At 38.7% G+C, this 19,210-nt stretch overlaps 1 protein-coding gene across 14 annotated transcripts in view; it reads left to right on the top strand.

Moving 5' to 3' along the window:
* ANKRD28 (ankyrin repeat domain 28) overlaps nt 1-19,210 on the top strand; it is a 212,977-nt gene that overhangs the window by 156,910 nt on the left and 36,857 nt on the right. For all 14 annotated transcript variants that reach the window (XM_060396614.1, XM_042238654.1, XM_042238665.1 and 11 more), the window contains 8 exons: nt 1,184-1,271; nt 7,220-7,362; nt 10,355-10,567; nt 14,533-14,611; nt 15,342-15,456; nt 16,387-16,469; nt 18,246-18,309; nt 18,521-18,589. In XM_060396614.1, coding sequence (XP_060252597.1) covers nt 1,184-1,271; nt 7,220-7,362; nt 10,355-10,567; nt 14,533-14,611; nt 15,342-15,456; nt 16,387-16,469; nt 18,246-18,309; nt 18,521-18,589 — 854 coding nt within the window. The remainder of the gene's footprint in view (nt 1-1,183; nt 1,272-7,219; nt 7,363-10,354; nt 10,568-14,532; nt 14,612-15,341; nt 15,457-16,386; nt 16,470-18,245; nt 18,310-18,520; nt 18,590-19,210) is intronic.

Below are 19,210 nucleotides of genomic sequence, written 5' to 3'. Positions count from 1 at the left end.
ACACTACTAACTGGAAAACAATCTGAAAAGTTTATTCTGTCATTGAACGAAAAAATATCTAGGAAGTCAGAGCAGTTTCATTGTTGTCCCAGAAAGATGGTAGCAGAGAAAGGTATAGAAAACATTTTTCTTACAGTTTATTTTGAACATTTAGTCAAGATTTCATTGATGACAGGCCATCAAAAGAAAACAGTTTAAAAAAATAGTAGTTGTCTTATGCAGCAAGCATTGGGTGATGTTGGGTGTGTTGTGGCAAAGAGTGGGGCTTATGTACGTGCACGGAAGATGTAGGAAAACATGAGACTCGGTTAGAAGGGCCTTTGAGGCCAGCTTGTCCAGACCTTCATTCTTTTTGCAGACGCAGAAAGGGATAAATATAAATGGTCCTGCTGTACAGCAGAGGGAACTACATTTAATATCTCATGATAACCTATAATGGAGAAGAATTTGAAATATATATATATGTATATTTAACTGAATCACTTTGCTGTCTACCTGAAGCCTTGTAAATCGACTATATTTTGATTTAAAAAAGAAAGTGACATTCCCTGGATTCGCTGGCTGAGCGCTCGCTGCTGCAGCTTCTTCCCGGTTTTTGCAACATAAAGAGTTCTTGCCTCCACTGCAGTTCCAGTCACTAGATGAGTCCCTTTTTGACATCTGCAGTGCCCTTTCCAACAGGGAAACTACTGTAAATATGTTTAGACATAATGAAAATAACCACTCTTGGTACATTTTGAGCTAAGTAGACTGCAGTGGCCTTCAGGTCTAATCATATTATGGACACTTCATTTGTGTTTGAATTAAATTTAAGACATTTCTGGAATCAGAAAGCACTTTGAATTTTAATAATACTTTGAGCTATAAAAAAAGGAATAAAACATGTTGTTAAATACTCTCCCTTTATACCTCCCAGATTTGTGCTCAGCTGTTCATAAAACACCAGGACACAAAGTGGCATCTTTAAAAGATATTGATGCCTGACTTCAATAACAACTACAAGAAATCCTTTTGTTGTATTTTGTCCTGTTGTTTATCAAATTACGTTAAAGCATTCAGTATATAATCCAGTGTTTCTGCAAGTGCAGAGATTCAGTGCCAGAGAGATTTGAGATGAGTCTTGATGATGGATATTCATGAACAGTTCTCACTTTTGATGAAACTATGTTCATTTTTATTCTAGATGGTCAAATTACTCTTGTCTAGAGGTGCCAATATTAACGCTTTTGACAAGAAAGATAGACGTGCTATCCACTGGGCAGCATATATGGGTACGTATTTTTCAAAATTTTTTTACGTTAAGTATTAAGGAAAAGTTGGACGTTGTCATTGTTGCATTTGTATAGCACATCTTTTAGGATAATGAGAAGTTATATTTCAGTTTGCTACCCAGAGGAAACCAGCTTTGCCATGGGGGAGGCTAGGAAGGACAGGAGTACCTTGGGTCCACTTCTCTTGCTGCTGCTGCTGCTGCTGAGTCATGTCAGTCGTGTCTGACTCCATGCAGCCCTGTAGACGGCAGCCCACCAGGCTCCCCCGTCCCTGGGATTCTCTAGGCAAGAACAGTAGAGTGGGTTGCCATTTCCTTCTGCAATGCGTGAAAGTGAAGTCGCTCAGTCATGCTGACTCTTAAGTGACCCCATGGACGACAGCCCACCAGGCTCCCCCATCCCTGGGGTTCTCCAGGCAAGAGTACTGGAGTGGGTCACCAGTGCCTTCTCCCCATTTCCCTTGGAAGCTATTTAAAATTAATTCTGTGTACCTTTAAAGGGAGAGACTTCCTAGACAGAAGCCTGGGATACAGTTTAGATTGGTGTTTACTAAAAGCTCATTCTTAAACCCATCCTGAACACATCTTTGTTTGTATGGGGATATTAAGGTAGAAGTTGTGAAGATGTATTAGAAAGCCTGTTACCGGACTTCCCAGGTGGTGCAGTGGATAAGAACGTGCCTGCCTGCCAGTGCAGGGGATGTAGCTTCCAGCCCTAGTCCAGGAAGATCCCACATGCTGCAGGGCAACTAAGGCCATGCAGCACAGCTCCCGAGCCCATGCAGCACAGCTCCCGAGCCCACGCACTGTAACTCCTGCAGCCCATGCACAGCAGTGAGAGAAGCTTCCACAATGGGAAGCCTGTGCACCACAGCCGGAGAGTCGCCCCTGCTCACCGCAGCTAGAAAAATGCCTGAGCAAGCAGTGAAGACCTAGCACAGCCAAAAATAAACAAATAATTTTTTTTGAAAACCCACTGGGCCAAGCACTGGACTAAATAGGCATATCATGTTTGGTTTCTACCACAGTAATTTCACAGAAAGAAACAGGTGTAGATATCAACTTTTCTGCTTCTAACATTCTTGAGGAAATTCCCTGGTGGTCCAGTGGTTAGGACTGTGTTTTCACTGCCAAGAGCATATGTTCAGTCCCAGGTCAGGTAACTAAGATCCCACAAACTGCGACACACAGCCAGAAGGGAGCTGGAATTCTTGAAAAGTCTTAGGATCTCCAGAATCTGCTGTCTGAAACAGTCCGTGGGGAAATGGTACTGGGGCAGACCGCTTAAGACCTGTGTCAGTCCATGAGCAGAGCACTACCAAAGCATTCACGGGTTCTCAAGGTGACTTGGACAGCGAGGGAGAAGCGTCAGCCTTCCTCAGGATACTTAGGAAAGAACAGAAAAGATGCTGGATTGTGGATGCTGAAACCACGCAGGCTGAAGTTAATCTCAGCCTGCCCCTCACTTTGCACGTCCTGCAGGGCTTGGCTGTGCCTCAGGAAGGAGCCGTGGATGGAGGCATCTTAAAGTGGAGAGGAGCTCCTCTCTCTGCAGCCATGGAGCTCAGGACTTTTTATCTTCCTCCTAGAAGTCCATTCTGCTTCTGCTGTGCTGTCTCTTCTTGCTTAGAAAAAGTCACACGGACTGATGGCGCTGCTGTGTCATGCCGCTCTCTTCCCTCTCATACTGGAGTACCTCTCGTGCTGACCACACAGGCAGTCTAGCCCCTCTGCACACAGGCATGGGCTATTCCCATTACTTCCTGCATTCACCTTTGCTTTTTCCTAGCTCTCTCTTAAAACTAGAAGACTGATGGAAGATTACTGATTTAAAATTACTGTATAAAATTGTAAAATAGAAAAATGTAAGAAACCAAATGAACTCAAAGCAATTTGTCAATAACGCCATGTCCAGGAAGATCCTTTACCTACCATGGAAGTGACGCTGGGGCTGTTGGTGTTTCTCTCACTCCTGAGGTTTGTGCCTCTAGTTATGTTACGGGCAGTTCTCTTCTGTTAATTGAAGGGAAAACATCTAGAAGCAAGCCTCCTGCAGTGTCCTGCCGTCTCCTCACAGCCTGTAGGTTTTCTGTATTAAAGTCTTGGGGATTTTCCTGAATACTCTAGAGTAGCTTGTTCTTGAAGACAGTTTGGGAACAATGAGTCTTGAGTAAAAGTGTCACACATTAAGCAGAGAGCATTAGGCTTTTTATCTTCAAAGAGTTAGGCTTGGCTCAACAGCAGTTTTCATAAAATTAAAGGCCACAGAATTTTGTGGGCTGCCTCTAATTGGGTGTGTGTGTATCTCAGGGTCCTTGGATGGCTTTGTTTTTCTTGATCTGCTAAATGTCATTTTTTTAGGCTGATTGCGGATTGTAGAAAATCTTTTGTATTTTTTGTGCCTCACAGTCCATTTAATTTTTGAGTGTAAACATTCAGAGGTTAATATTTTTTCGTTTCTTCCTTTCTTTAAGCTTGGGGAAAGGAGAGTATTTATACCCAATTTCAAAAGCTGTTCAGTTGTTTTAGGTGTTCAGAATTAAAAGGAGCTAAATATAAAAGTAGGGAGCTATTTATTACCTGGTCTATTAGACAGGCCTGAAGTCCAGATCACTGTCACCTCTAGAGACTGTCAGTATTAGCCCAGGAAATGTTGGAATCACATGTGTTCTGGTAATTTATTTCTCCCAGGCTTCCTCCTTTGCCTGCTGTCTCCTGGCTGAGACTACTTTTCTCTTTAGGCTCTACCTCTTACCCTTGAGCTATGACTAAATACTCTGAATTCTCAGCTCCATCCTCACCCCAAATGAATTGATCATTTTCCCCTCCTTCCCCTGTATTTGCTGCTACTATGAACCTTCATTAAGAGCCCATTTATTCACTCATCTTTTCTGTTGCACAGTGCTTTTAACAAAATGCACTGAGTGATGACTCTAAGATAGAGGATACTAAATAAAGGTTAATTACCTTAGCAATTCATTACATTATTTCTTCTAAAAGCAGTTCATAATTTATGAAATGATTTGGTTTTGGGTTTTTTTTTTTTTCCTGCACCTTTTCTTTCCATAAAAATAAGCAGACCTACTGTATAGCACAGAGAACTCTACTCAGTAATCTGTAATGACTTGTGTGGGGAAAGGATCTAAAACAGAGTGGATATATGTATATGTGTAACTAATTCACTTTGCTCTGTAGTAGAAACTAACACATTTCAAGCCAACTATACACCTGTAACAAGTGAAGAAAAAAAAGAAGCAAACACAGCTTGTTTTATTTATACATTCATGAACAAAAGAAAAATACAGAGAATTTTCCAAATTCATGAAGGATAATGATTATACTTACCAAACTTACATTGCTTGGATGTAATTATTTTTAAAGAATGTTGTTGCTGATTACAGAATTAAGTATGCCATGCTTATCTACTGAATGCTATCCTCTGAAAATAAACTCAGATAAATTGAATGAAATCTAGTCCCCTTGGGTACCATCATTTTATATACTGATAAGGAAAACACATACATATTCTGGCTAGGGTCTGCCTAGCTAGAACAGTATATTTATTTCACTCTAGAAATCGCTTGCCTTTTTTCTTTTAAATAAGTCACACCAAACTGACTATGGAAAGACCTCTTCTTCATGTTTTCAGTGGTCCATTAAAGCAATTTATGCATATTTCAGAAACGTGCTTAAATATTTGTCAGTTTTAAGACAGTAAATTTGCTTACATGTGGCACCTTTTAAAAATAGGTTTTTATCGACGTCAGGAAAAGTTCACACTTCCTGGAATCTACATAGTTAATACGATCTGTGTCATTTACTTAGAGTGATATATTGATTTTGTACAGTTTTTCCAGTATGTTTGTGTTATGGGCCTTCTAGATTTAAAAATCAGAAGAATTTGTTTCTTTTTGGCCTATTAGTGAATAATATGCATTTGCCTGGTTTAAATAAGCTCCATTTATGTGTGACCCTCCTGGGTATTATAGGTCCTGATTTTTAACACATTACGACAAACCCAAGTAGTTGTTTTTTCTAGAGCCATGGGTCAGAGAAGTATCATGTCTGTCTTGAGAGAGCTTTTATACCAGCTACTGCTCTTATATGATAGTCGCATTTACTTTGACATCTAATGATTTAATAGATATTCTTTTGATTTTTCCTCTCCTAAAAATGTAGTAGATATTTTTCATATAAAGATGGGAAAAAAATGTCTGAAAGTATCTACATTAATTGATAATTTATATATATAAACAACCAAATATAGTTGATTCTTTATACATCTTATAGTATCCTTTTTTCAGGAGAGTGAGTCCTATGTTTGAAAATCTCATATTTATAGTTATTAACTTTATATACTCCTTTCCTATAAAGGCATATTAGAAAGGACATCATGAACAACTTGTTTAATGCAGCAAATATTTATTGGGTGTCTGTTTTGTTTAAAGTATACCACGAAGGAGAACATAAGAACCTATGACATTTTCCTTTAAAGATCTATATTTGGGAACCTCATACATAAAAGTAATTAAAGTGTTAGTTAAATAATGATTCAAGTATAAGAAACATCACAAGGTATTAGGTGCTTATTAGATAGTATTTGTGGGTAGAGGATGTTTTTGGCCATGTAATTCTAGGGAACTGGAAACCTTATAGAAAGGCTTATTTATGAGACTTTGTAGGGAAGATAGGAATTGACATGGCCTTCTTCATGGATTAATAGCAGTGGTTAGAAACATCCCAGCAGAACATTCTGTATAATGAAGAAATCGGTTTCATGAACAAAGGCACAGTGGTGGGAAAGCTTTGGGGAGGAGGAGAAAGCACTGTATGGCCTAATCTGGTAAGATGTGAGGAGACAGGAAGGGAGACCAGGGGTTCTCTCACCTTTCAGATACAGGCCCCCCTTCTGGGCCTCCTTGTGTGGTTGGGTGAGCCTGAGGCTAGCTCTGACTAATGAAAGCAGCATGGTCTCTGGACCAGAGCATTTGATCAATGGTATGAAGCTCTGAAGTCCCCTTTCTTGGCACAGTGACCAGCTGCCTTCAAGATTGTCAGCTCCATGAGTCTGGATCCTTGAGGGACTGAGCAGAGCCCTCTTGACAAGCTGTCATAATGCTGCTGCTGCTGCTAAGTCACTCCAGTCATGTCCGACTCCGTGCGACCCCATAGATGGCAGCCCACCAGGCTCCACCGTCCCTGGGAGTCTCCAGGCAAGAACACTGGAGTGGGCTGCCGTTGCCTTCTCCAATGCAGGAAAGTGAAGTTGCTCAGTCGTGTCCGACTCTTAGTGACCCCGTGGACTACAGCCTACCAGGCTCCTCTGTCCGTGGGATTTTCCAGGCAAGAGCACTCGAGTGGGGTGCCATTGCCTTCTCTGATAATGCTAATGAGAAAACACTAGTTATTTAGACCACTGAGATTTGGGAGTTAGCATGGGTGAGTAACAAACTAAGATTGTTAAGGACAGCTGGTAGAAATAGTGAGAAGTTTTTAGCTTAATGTTCCAAAGACCTGACATTTTTAGTAAGTATGCCCAATTCACTCCCAGATTTCTGAATAGAAGATTCCACTAAAGCTTGCAAACATAAACTCGTGTCTCATATTAGACATAAAAAGCTAGCTTAGTAACTTGAGAGTGTATTAAAAACAACCTTGGAAACATGATCTAGGGGAAAGGAAGATTGCAGGGTCATCATTGGATAAGATAATTAAATGTATTATTTTCAGCTATTTGTTGCTCCTGTCAACATTTATCAAAATTATCCTGAATTCTTATTTTTCCCTTGTGTCCACTCTCTGGTTATACCACGATTAATTGGTGACTTGTCGAGCATTGTCTAGTTAATTTGTATTTTTACCTGTCTTTAAAGATATTCAGGACCGTATTGTATTTCATATTTTCCATACGCTCTCTGCTTGTTTTTTTCTTTATAAACACATTTTTAGGTCACATTGAAGTAGTGAAATTACTTGTGGCACACGGAGCTGAGGTGACATGCAAGGACAAGAAGTCTTACACGCCTCTCCACGCAGCAGCCTCCAGCGGGATGATCAGCGTAGTCAAGTACCTTCTCGATCTTGGGGTTGATGTAGGTGTACAGACTAAGCAGGATGAAGAGTGGAGCGTTCTGTGTGTTTGTGATTTCATTGTCGGTGGAACTTTTTTCAAATTTAAAAGATGTTTTCTTACAGTAACGTTTTTGTCTTTTAATAGTGTTACGTTTATACTCCTTTACATAATATGCAGTCTGCTGATGTCTGACGTAGACATGAAGTAAGTCAAATGTGTTAACAGGTAGAATATTTTCCAAAGATGAATGATTGATTGACAGAGGTTTTCCTTTTCCATCACATTCTAGCCCCCTGTAGCTTCATTTCAACTGTGGAAACCAGCAGATCAGACATACTTGAATTATTTTCCTAAGTGGCTTGGTTTTTGTTAGTAGTATTTGCCCAGTTTGTCTAATATTTCCTTTAAATGATTGTAGCTGTTCAGATTACAGTGTATTGGCCAGAAGTAGGCAGGGAAACTGGAGGCTTCTGGCCTCTAGTTAGCTGCAAGTGTTCCTTACTATATGAATCTGTTTGACTAGGGAGGGGTTGCTTGCTTCATCTGAATATCTCTGATAGTAGAACCAGGACAGCTAAGAATGCCTGGAGCCCCCACAGTCCATGCTTTACACACACGTGTGTCCCATCCCACCCTGAGCAGACTCAGGGCTTCCCTGGCGGCTCAGCTGGTAAAGAGCCTGTCTGCAGGACAGGAGACTTGGGTTCAGTCCCTATGTTGGGAAGATCCCCTGGAGAAGGGAATGGTTACCCACTCCAGTATTGTGGCCTGAAGAATTCCATGGACTGTATAGTCCATGAGGTTGCAGAGTTGGACACGACTGAGCAACTTTGACTTAGTAGATCTACTCTTATTTTAGGTACAGGTCTGACAAGCTCATCTCGTTCTTTAAAACAAAGATTATTTGTTGTTGTTTAGTTGCTAAGTCATGTCCGACTCTTCCACGACCCCATAGACTGTAGACCACCAGTTTCCTCTGTCCGTGGGATTTCTCAGGAATAAGTGGGTTGCCATTTCCTTCTCCAGGGGATCGTCCCAATCCAGGGATTGAACCCGTGTCTCCTGCATGGGCAGGCAGATTCTTTACCACTAAGCCACTGATTTAAAACAACCAGGAGAGAGGGAGGTAGTTCAGATCAGCTGCAAAGACAAAGATAGTTGATGAGGTGATCTGGTTGAACTATTTATTAATTTAAAGACTGTGTGAAGCTCTTAATTTTTGAAAGATAGGGATCAGGAAGCCAAACACAGTTAGGTAGAATCTTGTAGAGTGCAGACAGATGAAAGGTTTTTTTTTTTTTTTTCAACTCAGCACTTCCTATAGCTCTGTTTCAGCACAGAGATTATAATGCCCAAGAGACCCTGAATCTAGACAAATGAGACAGCCTACTTCTGGTCACTGTTTCAAGTCTGTACTGGGACAATTTTTAAAGCATATTTTATTGGCAACAAAATAAACTCTGGTGAGAGTGTTTTTCAAAAAAAGTGGTCAGCCTTTGAGCCGCTTAGTGACCCATGGCCTCTGATTGCATGACTCCGCTTCTAAGAGCTGCCATAACAAATGGCCATGAAGTGGGTGGGTGCCTGAAGGCAGTAAATGTAATCTCTCAAAGTTCTGGGAGCTCCAAGGGAGAATCTGTTTTAGGTCGCCAGCTTTTGGTGATGAAATCTAGATGATTTGACTAAAGTTACGTGTGACTTTTTCAGTTCCTCTAATTTCTGTTACTGGAGATCTGAGAAAGGAAAATGTTAAAGTTGTGATAAATTGGGCCCAACCACAAGGATAGAGGGCACAAAACTACCTTCAGCTTTGATAATTCACTGGAAGGACTCCAGAAACTTACTGAGCACTATTATACTCACAGATATGATTTATTACACAGAAAAAATACAAATTAAGATCAGCCAAAGGAAGAGACACACAAGTATTCTAAACACAAAGCTCCCGTTGGCCTCTCCCTGCAGAGTTAGAGTGGACATAGGCACACAGTGCTGCCAACCAGAGCAGCTCACCTGAGCTTTGTTGTCAGAGTTTTGCTGAGATCCCACTACACAGGCAGGGTTGGCCAGAATTGCTCATGTGGCTGATTTCAGTCCACTGAGACCAAGTGATCCAAAGCCCTTCCCCCAGATCCCATGGCTGCTTATGTGGCCCTGCCCCCTGATCACATGGTTGTTTGTGTGGCCCTGCCCCCTGAAGACTATCTGCTCTGCTGACCCTCCCTCAGGGGCAGGGTAGCCAGCTCCCACCCTAGACAGAGACATGTCTATCAGGTGTGCCATGGGTTACCTCCCAGAGGATGGGCAAAGGTAAAATTCTTCATTACAGGAAAGCTGTGTAAACTTGAAAATATTAATCCGATATATTTTTTAAGGAATAGAAAGATAAACTTGAGTTACATGAATTATTTCTCAGTATTGATTACATTGTTTAGAGCATACTCGTTTTGGTAACGTATCAGTGTATCAGTATGTAGGCTGGAAAATATCTAGAGCCTAAGTTTGTTGCAAAAATGAGTTAAATAAATAGGAAAGGATGTCACTCATTTTTAAAAAATCTTGCCGTCTACTAAAAACCAACTTTCATCTTTGGTCTCTGTAAATGAACCAGGAGAAAATATGTGTGTTTTTCAGTATATGTCAATTTTCAGTTTGTGTTCATTTTTCATGATTCTTAGAGTTAATGCTAGAATTGTCTCTTATCAAGAATGCTTTTTAAAATATTTGTTTTCATTTTCCTAAAATATCTCTTGGAATCATTCAATTTTGTCTTGAAATAGACATTGTCTATATGAATTATATTCCCTGATGATACAAAATTCATTTGACACCAAATGCTGTAGTTATATTCATTTTTTAAAAATAAGTTTAAAATTATAAGCCTTATCTGTATTATTTATCCCTGTTTCTCACTTTAATAATTTGATTTCAACCACAACGTTGTTAAGGTAGCTCACAACACTAGTAATTAGGGAGACTGCATTAACATTGACATTTTTGTCTTCCAATAGATGAATGAACCGAACGCCTATGGAAACACACCTCTTCACGTAGCCTGCTACAATGGACAGGATGTTGTCGTGAATGAACTGATAGACTCTGGTGCTAATGTGAATCAGAAGAATGAGAAAGGGTTCACTCCTCTGCACTTCGCCGCTGCATCCACACACGGAGCACTGTGTTTAGAGCTTCTAGTGGGCAATGGGGCCGATGTCAATATGAAGGTAGGGAGCCAAATCAAAGTCCCTGCCTAGTGTTTCGGGTTGTGCCATATTAATACACCATTCAGCAATGAAAAGGAATGAGTTTCTGGTACATACACAGATAAGTCTTAAAAGTACTATGCTGAGTAAAAGTGTTACATAAGAATTTGTTCACTGTTCCCACTTACATAAAGTTTTAGAACAGACGAATAGTAATGGGGTGCCAGACTATCTGTAGTTGGGGGTAGAAAACCGGACAGTTATTGTCTCTGGAGGAGGGATTGATAAAAAGGCATGGGGGAACCTTCTGGTATGGTGGTAATGTCCTGTATTTTGAGAGCTTGGGTTATATGAATAAGAATTAGTCAAAACTCATCAAGTGGTACATTTAAGATTTCATAGGCCTCATTGCATGTATATGTTCCCTTAGAAGGTTACAAACCAAGCTAATATTGAACCTTAGTTAATGATACACATACCAAACTGTTTTAGAGGCAATAAGGAGCGTTATCTGTAGCTAATTTTGAAAAGTATCATTTAGGGACTTCCCTGGCAGTCCAGTGGTTAACATTCTGAGCTTCCACTATGGGGCAGGCATGGGTTTCATCCCTTGTTCTGCATACCACGCAGCTTGGTCAAAAAAAAAAAAAAAAAAAAATCACTTAATAGCGTGGGTCGGTGGAGAGAGACTGATGTATGATAATGTTCATATGGTAGAATGTTAGCAGTAGACTCTAGGTGGCATGTACACGGGTGTTCACAATAATATTCTTTCAACGTTCCTGTTTTGAATTTTTTCACATTAGAAAAGTTAAAAGACGAATATCAGTGTTTTACGTACAAGGAATAGTTGATTTTTGGTCAGTCGCTTTCAAGAGTGAGCATTTGAGTTTTAGAAATACATAAAAGTTCTGGAGCTAAAATAAATGTACTTTTACTGCATAAGTCTTTGGAAATGCACATGTAACCACAATTCTGAACATAACTACTTTACAATGTGTACTTGTCCTTTATATTTTCCAAGTTGCTTTCACTGATTGTGTCTGCATTAATTTATTAATTCATTCTTTGAGCACTTGCCAAACCATGGCTTGTGCTATGAAAAAAAGAAACCATTAAAAAAAATAGAACCATTTAGGATTAGTAAAAACATTTAAGCTTCGAATTTGAATGTTTTCAGAGCTTCATTACATAACATTTCAGCTCCTTTTGTAGGTGTGATGAGCTGGTGTCTTTCAGAGGATAGGAAAGGGAGTCCATTTTCTCACCTCTAACTTGAAAACATCCTTTAACAATGCCACTGACCCACTCTGACAGCTGTAACAGCAGCAAGCCCATCTATATTTAGGTCATTGCTCTAAATTGCCCTCTGCCAGCTAAAGGACAGAATTTATACATATCAAACCATGGAAGGAAAGGGCATAATATATTAAAAAAAAAAAAAATCCCTCTCTGGTACAAGTGTTTCTTTTAAGAAAACACGTTTAAAGCTTTCAGTTCTCAGTCAGATAGATCACCTACTGAAGTTTTATTTTTAATAATTTAAATAACTTCTAAAAATGTCATAATAAATTTTAACTTATTTTGAATTTATTTGAATTTATCTTGATTTGAAGAATTCCTGCTGTTTGGATAATCAGTGCTCAGAAAAAAAAAAATTCTTACAGGAGTGGAAAGTTTGTTCCTTGTTTCCTCAAAAGCCTAGTAATATTTTTTAGTAAAGAGTATTTCAAAATTAAAAAAAATTGAAATTATCCTAACAGTTTTCAAATGAAAAGATCTCATCAGATATTTTTAGTCTAGGTAGATCTGTTTATGATAAAGTGGCTATAGTTAAAATTATCTTTGTTAAATATTAAGTGTCTTGGAGTAAGAGAGACTTAAGTCTCTCAGTCATGTTCGACTCTTTGCAACCCCATGGACTGTAGCCCACCAGGCTCCTCCATCCATGGGATTCTCCAGGCAAGAATACTGGAGTGGGTTGCTATTTCCTTCTCCAGGGGATCTTCCCGACCTAGGGGTCGAACCCAGGTCTCCCGTATTAGAGGCAGACGCTTTAACCTCTGAGCCACCTATATCATTAACTGTTTTAGTGTATCGATTGCTCAGTAAAAATTAAGCTGTTTATTTTATACAGTGCTGTTTAGACAGACAGTTACTATAGTTTGAAGATAATTACTTGGTTCATGTGTCATTGCCTATGTAGCTGACCAGTACCTGTGGTTATTTTTAAGTCTGTGTTTTCTTTTGAAATGTAGAGATGAGAATCATTTCTACAAGAGGGTTACTTGCTCATATCAATGGTCCTATTTGACATTAGTTCCTTAATGATTTAGAAAATTCAGTGGTGGATTTTACACATGACAAGGGAATATTTTGCAAAGCAGTTAAGATGTGGTGGTGAAGTAGATTTAAAGACAACAGGCCATGACATTGATTTAAAACTAGATTTCATAAAAGTTACTTTGATCTTGACTAAGGATGTGTGTGACTTCCTGCTGATGTGCAGCTGTCCAGTTACCTTAGCGCCAGGCTCATTGAAACATACTCTCTGGGTTGTTGACGATTTCTGGGTACCGTCCAACCCTGACATAATGTAAAAACTGTAGATAGTAGTGAGTTTTCAAGTAATAAGAATGTGTTTTCATTCAAGAATATATCTTCGTTCCTGACACCAACGTTTCCTATATTTGTCAGATGGTTATTTGAATAAGGCACTATGGCTTTAATATTTGCCTTATAAGAAAGAAAATCATACTTGCTGACCTCAGGTCCTCCTTATCAAGTCATCTTTCTCCTTCATCTTTTCCTCCCATTTCATTCTCTATTTTGATGTTTCTGACCTGATCAGGTTGTGGATGACTTACATTTGGAATGTAAATTAGATTCATAAATATTCAGTTTGTAAGTTTTTAAATTGATTGTCCTACAAAATACTATTTAGATGTAAAGGGAATGTTCTTTTTAAAAGAGCAGTATAGGTCTGGTTTTTCATAACCTTGCTTATCATGAACCCCGCTACATTGATGATGTCACTTACTGCCTTTTTTCCTTCCATTCTTCAAGTGTTTATTCTATAATCGGTTACTATAGAGGATAGAAACTGTGTATAGTATGTATGTTGAAAGCAAAAAAAAAAAAATACAATTTCATGCAATATATCCAGTTGTCAAACCAGATAGCTATTATACCTTTTCCCACCCCCATCCTATACTTTAAATTTTGGTGAGATAACCAGAGTACCCCAAATACTTCTTTCCTATGTGATAATCACATGTATGTTTTGATTAACAAAATAATTTAGGAAAGAAGGGACTTTACCTAATTCACAGTAAAAGATACCACTAATTCAGGCATTGTTTTTCTTCATATGTGGAATTCTGAAATTTCAGAATTTCTACATTGAATACACATGCACAACCAGTCTAGTTTATTATCTTAAGTAATTTGAGAAAATAGCTAACAATATTGATTACAAGTAATTATAAACTAAATAACGTATAAAGTTTTTAAAGTGAATTATAGTGGCTGAAGTTAGTTCTGACATTCACTTTTCCTTGGTCAGGGAGGGATTCAGCATTTCTTTTAGGACAAAAGAATTATAGCAATGTGAAATTTTTGAACCTTGGGCAGCAAATCCTGGCTGTACCACTTCCAATGACGTGACCTTGGTCAAATCATTAGTATCCTTGTTCTTCAGTTCCCCCATCTGTGAAATAGGAGTGATATTAAGATTATAAGACAGCTACCACTCGGGACCTTCTATAAACTGTAGGCATTGTGTATTTGTGCTTTATGGTACACATACTAAAACATTAGTTCATAATTTCAGATAACTGTTTTACACTGCCATAGGCATCTATTAGACCTAATGCTTGGGTGATAGTTACACAAAATAAAGTTGCAAGAGGACATTCAAAATAAAAGGAAGAATTATGTGTTATGAATAGAACCAGAATTTTAAATCTTTTTTATGTCTGTTTCAGAGCAAAGATGGAAAAACTCCACTGCACATGACTGCCCTCCATGGTAGATTCTCCAGATCACAAACCATTATCCAGAGTGGTAAAAAGTATTTCTGTTTGTTTTTTTTCTAAAGTGTAGTAAAAGCATCCACATAATGAATGGTATTGAGGAATTGTCATAGCAGTATACATATTTTTGACATTTGATATCATATCTCATGAAAATCAGATAATGAATTTTAAATGCCACGTACATGTATCTTTTATAGTCGTTTTTTATTTACTTCTGTATTGTTTCGCTTAGATTATTTATATAATATCACTAACAGTACTGGCTTTTAAAAAACATGCTAAATAGAAAAGTAACTCTGCCTTTCCACTGCAATTTATTATATATTGACAAAATCAGTTGCATTTCTGTTTCCTTTTTTGAATATTTTGAACTGTTTTTAGCATTTTCATTTCTTTTCTAAACTTGTATTCTTTTGTATTTGAGTTAGTACTAGACAAGCTAAACTTTTAAATAAAAAGGACTTTTGGGTACATTACTTTAAGGCAGTGTTTCACAAGCCATGTTCCAAGGAACTGTTTGTAAGTAGTATTGATACTTAAGACAACAGCTATTCTCATTTGGCAAGGAAAGGGTAGGAGTAAACTCCTGATCAGATAATTCATGAGGCATTGCAGACTGTCTTCTGATTTTTAAATCTATTAAAATCTTATGCTCAGTTCACAAAATTGCTTCAAGTATAAAATCTGTAATCCCAGTGCCTGCCCCAGTAACTGTGCTGTGGATGAAATCTATGGATTTTATTCCTCCTTTGTTGCAGGAGCTATAATCGACTGTGAAGATAAGAATGGCAACACTCCTTTGCACATAGCAGCGAGGTATGGCCACGAGCTGCTCATCAACACCCTCATTACAAGTGGGGCCGACACCGCCAAGTAAGTGCTTGCCAGGTGTTGATGGCTTGGCAGGGAAGTGCGTGACTTTTGTCCTTAATGTGGTACTATTGCTTGAGCTTTTTCCTCTTTGTGTTGATGATGTAGTAGAATGTTTAATACGACTTCATTGGGTCTTTTTATGTTTTTTATCCCAGTTCTTTCTAGATTATGACTAATATGTTTAAGTTTCCATGTAAAATTTTGTTTGAAAGATGGGTTCTCTTGCATGCTCTGCAGAAATACACACCCTACTTAAATTGATGCTTATCATTCCTATGTGTAGTTTTAAATTTTTATTATACTTTTATATGTTCATAAATGTGTTTTAAATATTCTTTTAAGCTTTCTAAAAATGGTATGCTACTGTATGCTTCATGAAGCTTTTTTTCTACACGCGGTTGTTGATTTAGCCATGTGAATATAAATTTGGGCTTTTTTTCCTTTCCTAATCTCTGTAAGTAACTCTAATTCATTCGTTTTATAAAATTTAATTCTTGTGTAAAGATTTCACAGTTTATTCATTCTCATTCACAAACACAACTTCTGATTTTTTATTGCTGGGAAAAGTTACTGCAGTGAACAGTCTTAAGCAAAACATTTTGCCTTGTGGTAATGATTCTTGATGGCAAAGCAGGTGGGATGGTTTTTGCTCTGAGACAAATGTCTAGAGTCATTTTTGGTTGTCCTAATCTGGGGAGAGTGCCACTGCCATCCCATGTAGGTCGAGCCCAGGGACACTGGTGATGTGCTGCCCTCTCCCCAGCACACACACACAGACCCACAGAAAGTCCACAGTGACAGTAGTCTGAGCTCGAAAAACCCTGCTCCAAGAGGAAAGTTGCTGGGGAAGCTAAGTAGTTTCTTTTTACTTTATTTAAGTGACTGCATTTTTCTCACATTGTGATAAAGATACTGTCCTCTTTGCTTTAGACGTGGCATACATGGAATGTTCCCCCTCCATTTGGCAGCCTTAAGTGGTTTTTCAGATTGCTGTAGGAAACTTCTTTCTTCTGGTGAGTGGAACCTTCACAGACAAATTATCCTCTTTTATGCTTCCCCCAAACTCCCTTCTATCCTGCTTTTGCAAAATTATATACAAATATGTCCACATATGGATCATTTATTAACCCCTCTTAGAAGATGTTGGGCCCTATAAGATTTGATTTTCCCTTCAACTCTGGGAAAGGTTTTATTTTTCTAGTGATTTCTTTTTTTCTCTTAGTTGGGGAATGGCATGTGGAATATTTCTAAAGTAGTCCCTTTATGTCTGGAAGCAAAATATCTTCATTTGCATGGTTCCTTTTTAAGAGCCAGTGACCAGTTTACAGTCTCTTCTAGGTCTGAAATTTATACCATATTTAATTACTATTTAAAATACCACAGTCATAGTTTGAAACAAAACAGTATCAGTAGCTTTCTGTTCATATAAATATTACTATAAAGATAATTATGAAAATGCATAGAAGTACTAAATATATGAGATTTTACTTTAAATAGTATTCTATTTGCATGTTACAAAAGTTGAACAAATTTTATATATTATTTAATACTTATGCTTGCTGAAAGAATTATGGGAGTTTCTGGGAAAAATCAGCATATTGTGAGGCAGACCCTTCTGAGTTTTTCTTAATGATACCTTTTTTTCCGCCTTGGCTTTGCTGGGTCTTCGTTGCTGAGAGGGCTCCTTCTTGGTTGGGGAGGGCAGGGGCTGCCCCGTAGCTGTGGTGACAGCTTCGTGTTGCGCTGGCCTCTCTTGGTGCAGAGCTCTGGCTCTAGGCGTGCCGGCTCCAGAGTCGCGGTTCCCGGGCTTCAGAGGGCAGGCTCGGTAGCTGTGGTGCTCGAGCTCAGCTGCCCTGCAGCATGTGGGATCCTCCCGGACCAGGGATTGAACCTGCATCTCTGCTTCTGAAGGTGCAGTCTTTACCACTGAGCCACCAGGGAATCCCTTAGTGATATCTTTTAAGTGATGTAATTGTGTTTTGAGTGTTTTTAAGTGTATGCATGCCACAAGTAATCACATACTCATTTATCTATGAAAGAGAATTATAAAACTCTCTTCTCAGTGTTAGTAGTAATCCACGGGTAGCAAAGGAAAAAGTTTACTAAGAAATCATTCATGGGGCTTCCCTGGCAGTCCAGTGGTTACTCTGTGCTTCTCAAGGCAGGGGGTGCAGTTTGCGGTCTGGGAACTGAGATCCCACATGCCGTGCAGCGTGGCACACCTGCCCCCCCAGATGTTCACGTATCTTACAGTTGAGTATATTCACAGAGATGCGTGACCATGACTAAGTGGGTTTTAGAACATTTTTGCTACCGCCCACACCCAGAGAAACTTCATTTGGCATCAGTTCCCCATTTCTTCCCTCCCCCAGCCCTTAGTAATCAATAATATACTTTCCATCCCTAAATTTACCTGTTCTAGGTAGGTTGTAAAGGTAGAATCACCTAACGTGGTTTTGTGACTGGTTTTTCACTTAGAAATGTTCTGAAGGGTCATCCAGTGTTATAAGTATGTATCAGTACTTTATTTCTTTTTACTGCTGAATAATATTCCATTGTATCCTATGACTTTTAAACAAGTACTCTAGCATTTGTTTTGAAAAACCCTCAGTCTTTTAGTGGTAATTTAAAAAAATACATTATTAATCTGTTTTCAATTAATTTGTACCTATTTGTAAGTCAAAATTTTGTGTATGATGGGGTATGATTTTTTTTTATATTGTTAATGTAATGCTTTAACATAAAGTAACATGCATATAGTATTATGTAAGATGTATTCATTCTTGTAGGATTTGATATAGATACCCCAGATGATTTTGGCAGGACCTGTCTACATGCAGCTGCAGCTGGAGGGTATGTTAACAAAATTTTTACTTTTTTTTTTTTAAGAAAAATGTAGCTGATCATGGCAGGTTTTTTTGTTGTTGTTTCGTAAAATATAAGTCATAGTATTTTATTCACTCTGACCTCATTTGAAAACATACTTTTATACTTACTTAAACCTCCCAATTTCATCATAAAGTTATTGACAGTTGCATCTTCCCATTGTATTTTTCCTGGGTAGTAATTTGGAGTGCCTAAACCTTCTGCTGAATACTGGTGCAGACTTCAACAAAAAAGACAAGTTTGGAAGGTGAGCTGTGGTACAGTTCCTCTGTGGCTCCTGCTTAATGTTATTTGCTTAATGACTTTCTTAAATTATAATTTGGCGTCTGTGTGTTAGTCACTCAGTCATGTCCAGCTCTTTGCAGCCCCATGGACTGTAGGCCACCAGGCTGCTCTGTCCATGGAATTTCCCGGACAAGAATACTGGTGAGGGTTGCCATTCCCTTTTTCAGGGAATCTTCCTGACCCGAGGCTCGAACCCATGTCTCCTGCATTGCAGGCAGGTTTTTTACTGTCTAAGCCATGAGGGAAGTCCTTAATGACTTCCTGAATGAGTTTCTTAACCTTGTTATTTGGCTTCTGTGAGTTAACTAAAAAAAATTCACATCTTTTACATTGTGATCATGATTTGTTGAAAGATTCCAATAAGTAGATAACTTCTGAATATTCATTCTTACCCACAACCTTCTTCCAGCTGGGCCCCTCCCATAGCCCCAGCCTACCAGCCACAGTTTTACTTTATAAGCACTATGCACCTTTTATGATGACATTCCTCCGCTTCCTTTATAGCTATGAAAATTTAAACCCATGCTCCCTAAACAGAACCTTACAAGAGCAGTGGTAGTTCTCCATTCCCTCAAGTCATTCT

This window comes from Ovis aries, chromosome 1, assembly GCF_016772045.2.
Source record: "Ovis aries strain OAR_USU_Benz2616 breed Rambouillet chromosome 1, ARS-UI_Ramb_v3.0, whole genome shotgun sequence".
Lineage (NCBI taxonomy): Eukaryota > Metazoa > Chordata > Mammalia > Artiodactyla > Bovidae > Ovis > Ovis aries.
The sequence above is the reverse complement of the archived record's forward strand: the minus strand, read 5'-3'. Positions and strand labels throughout refer to the sequence as shown.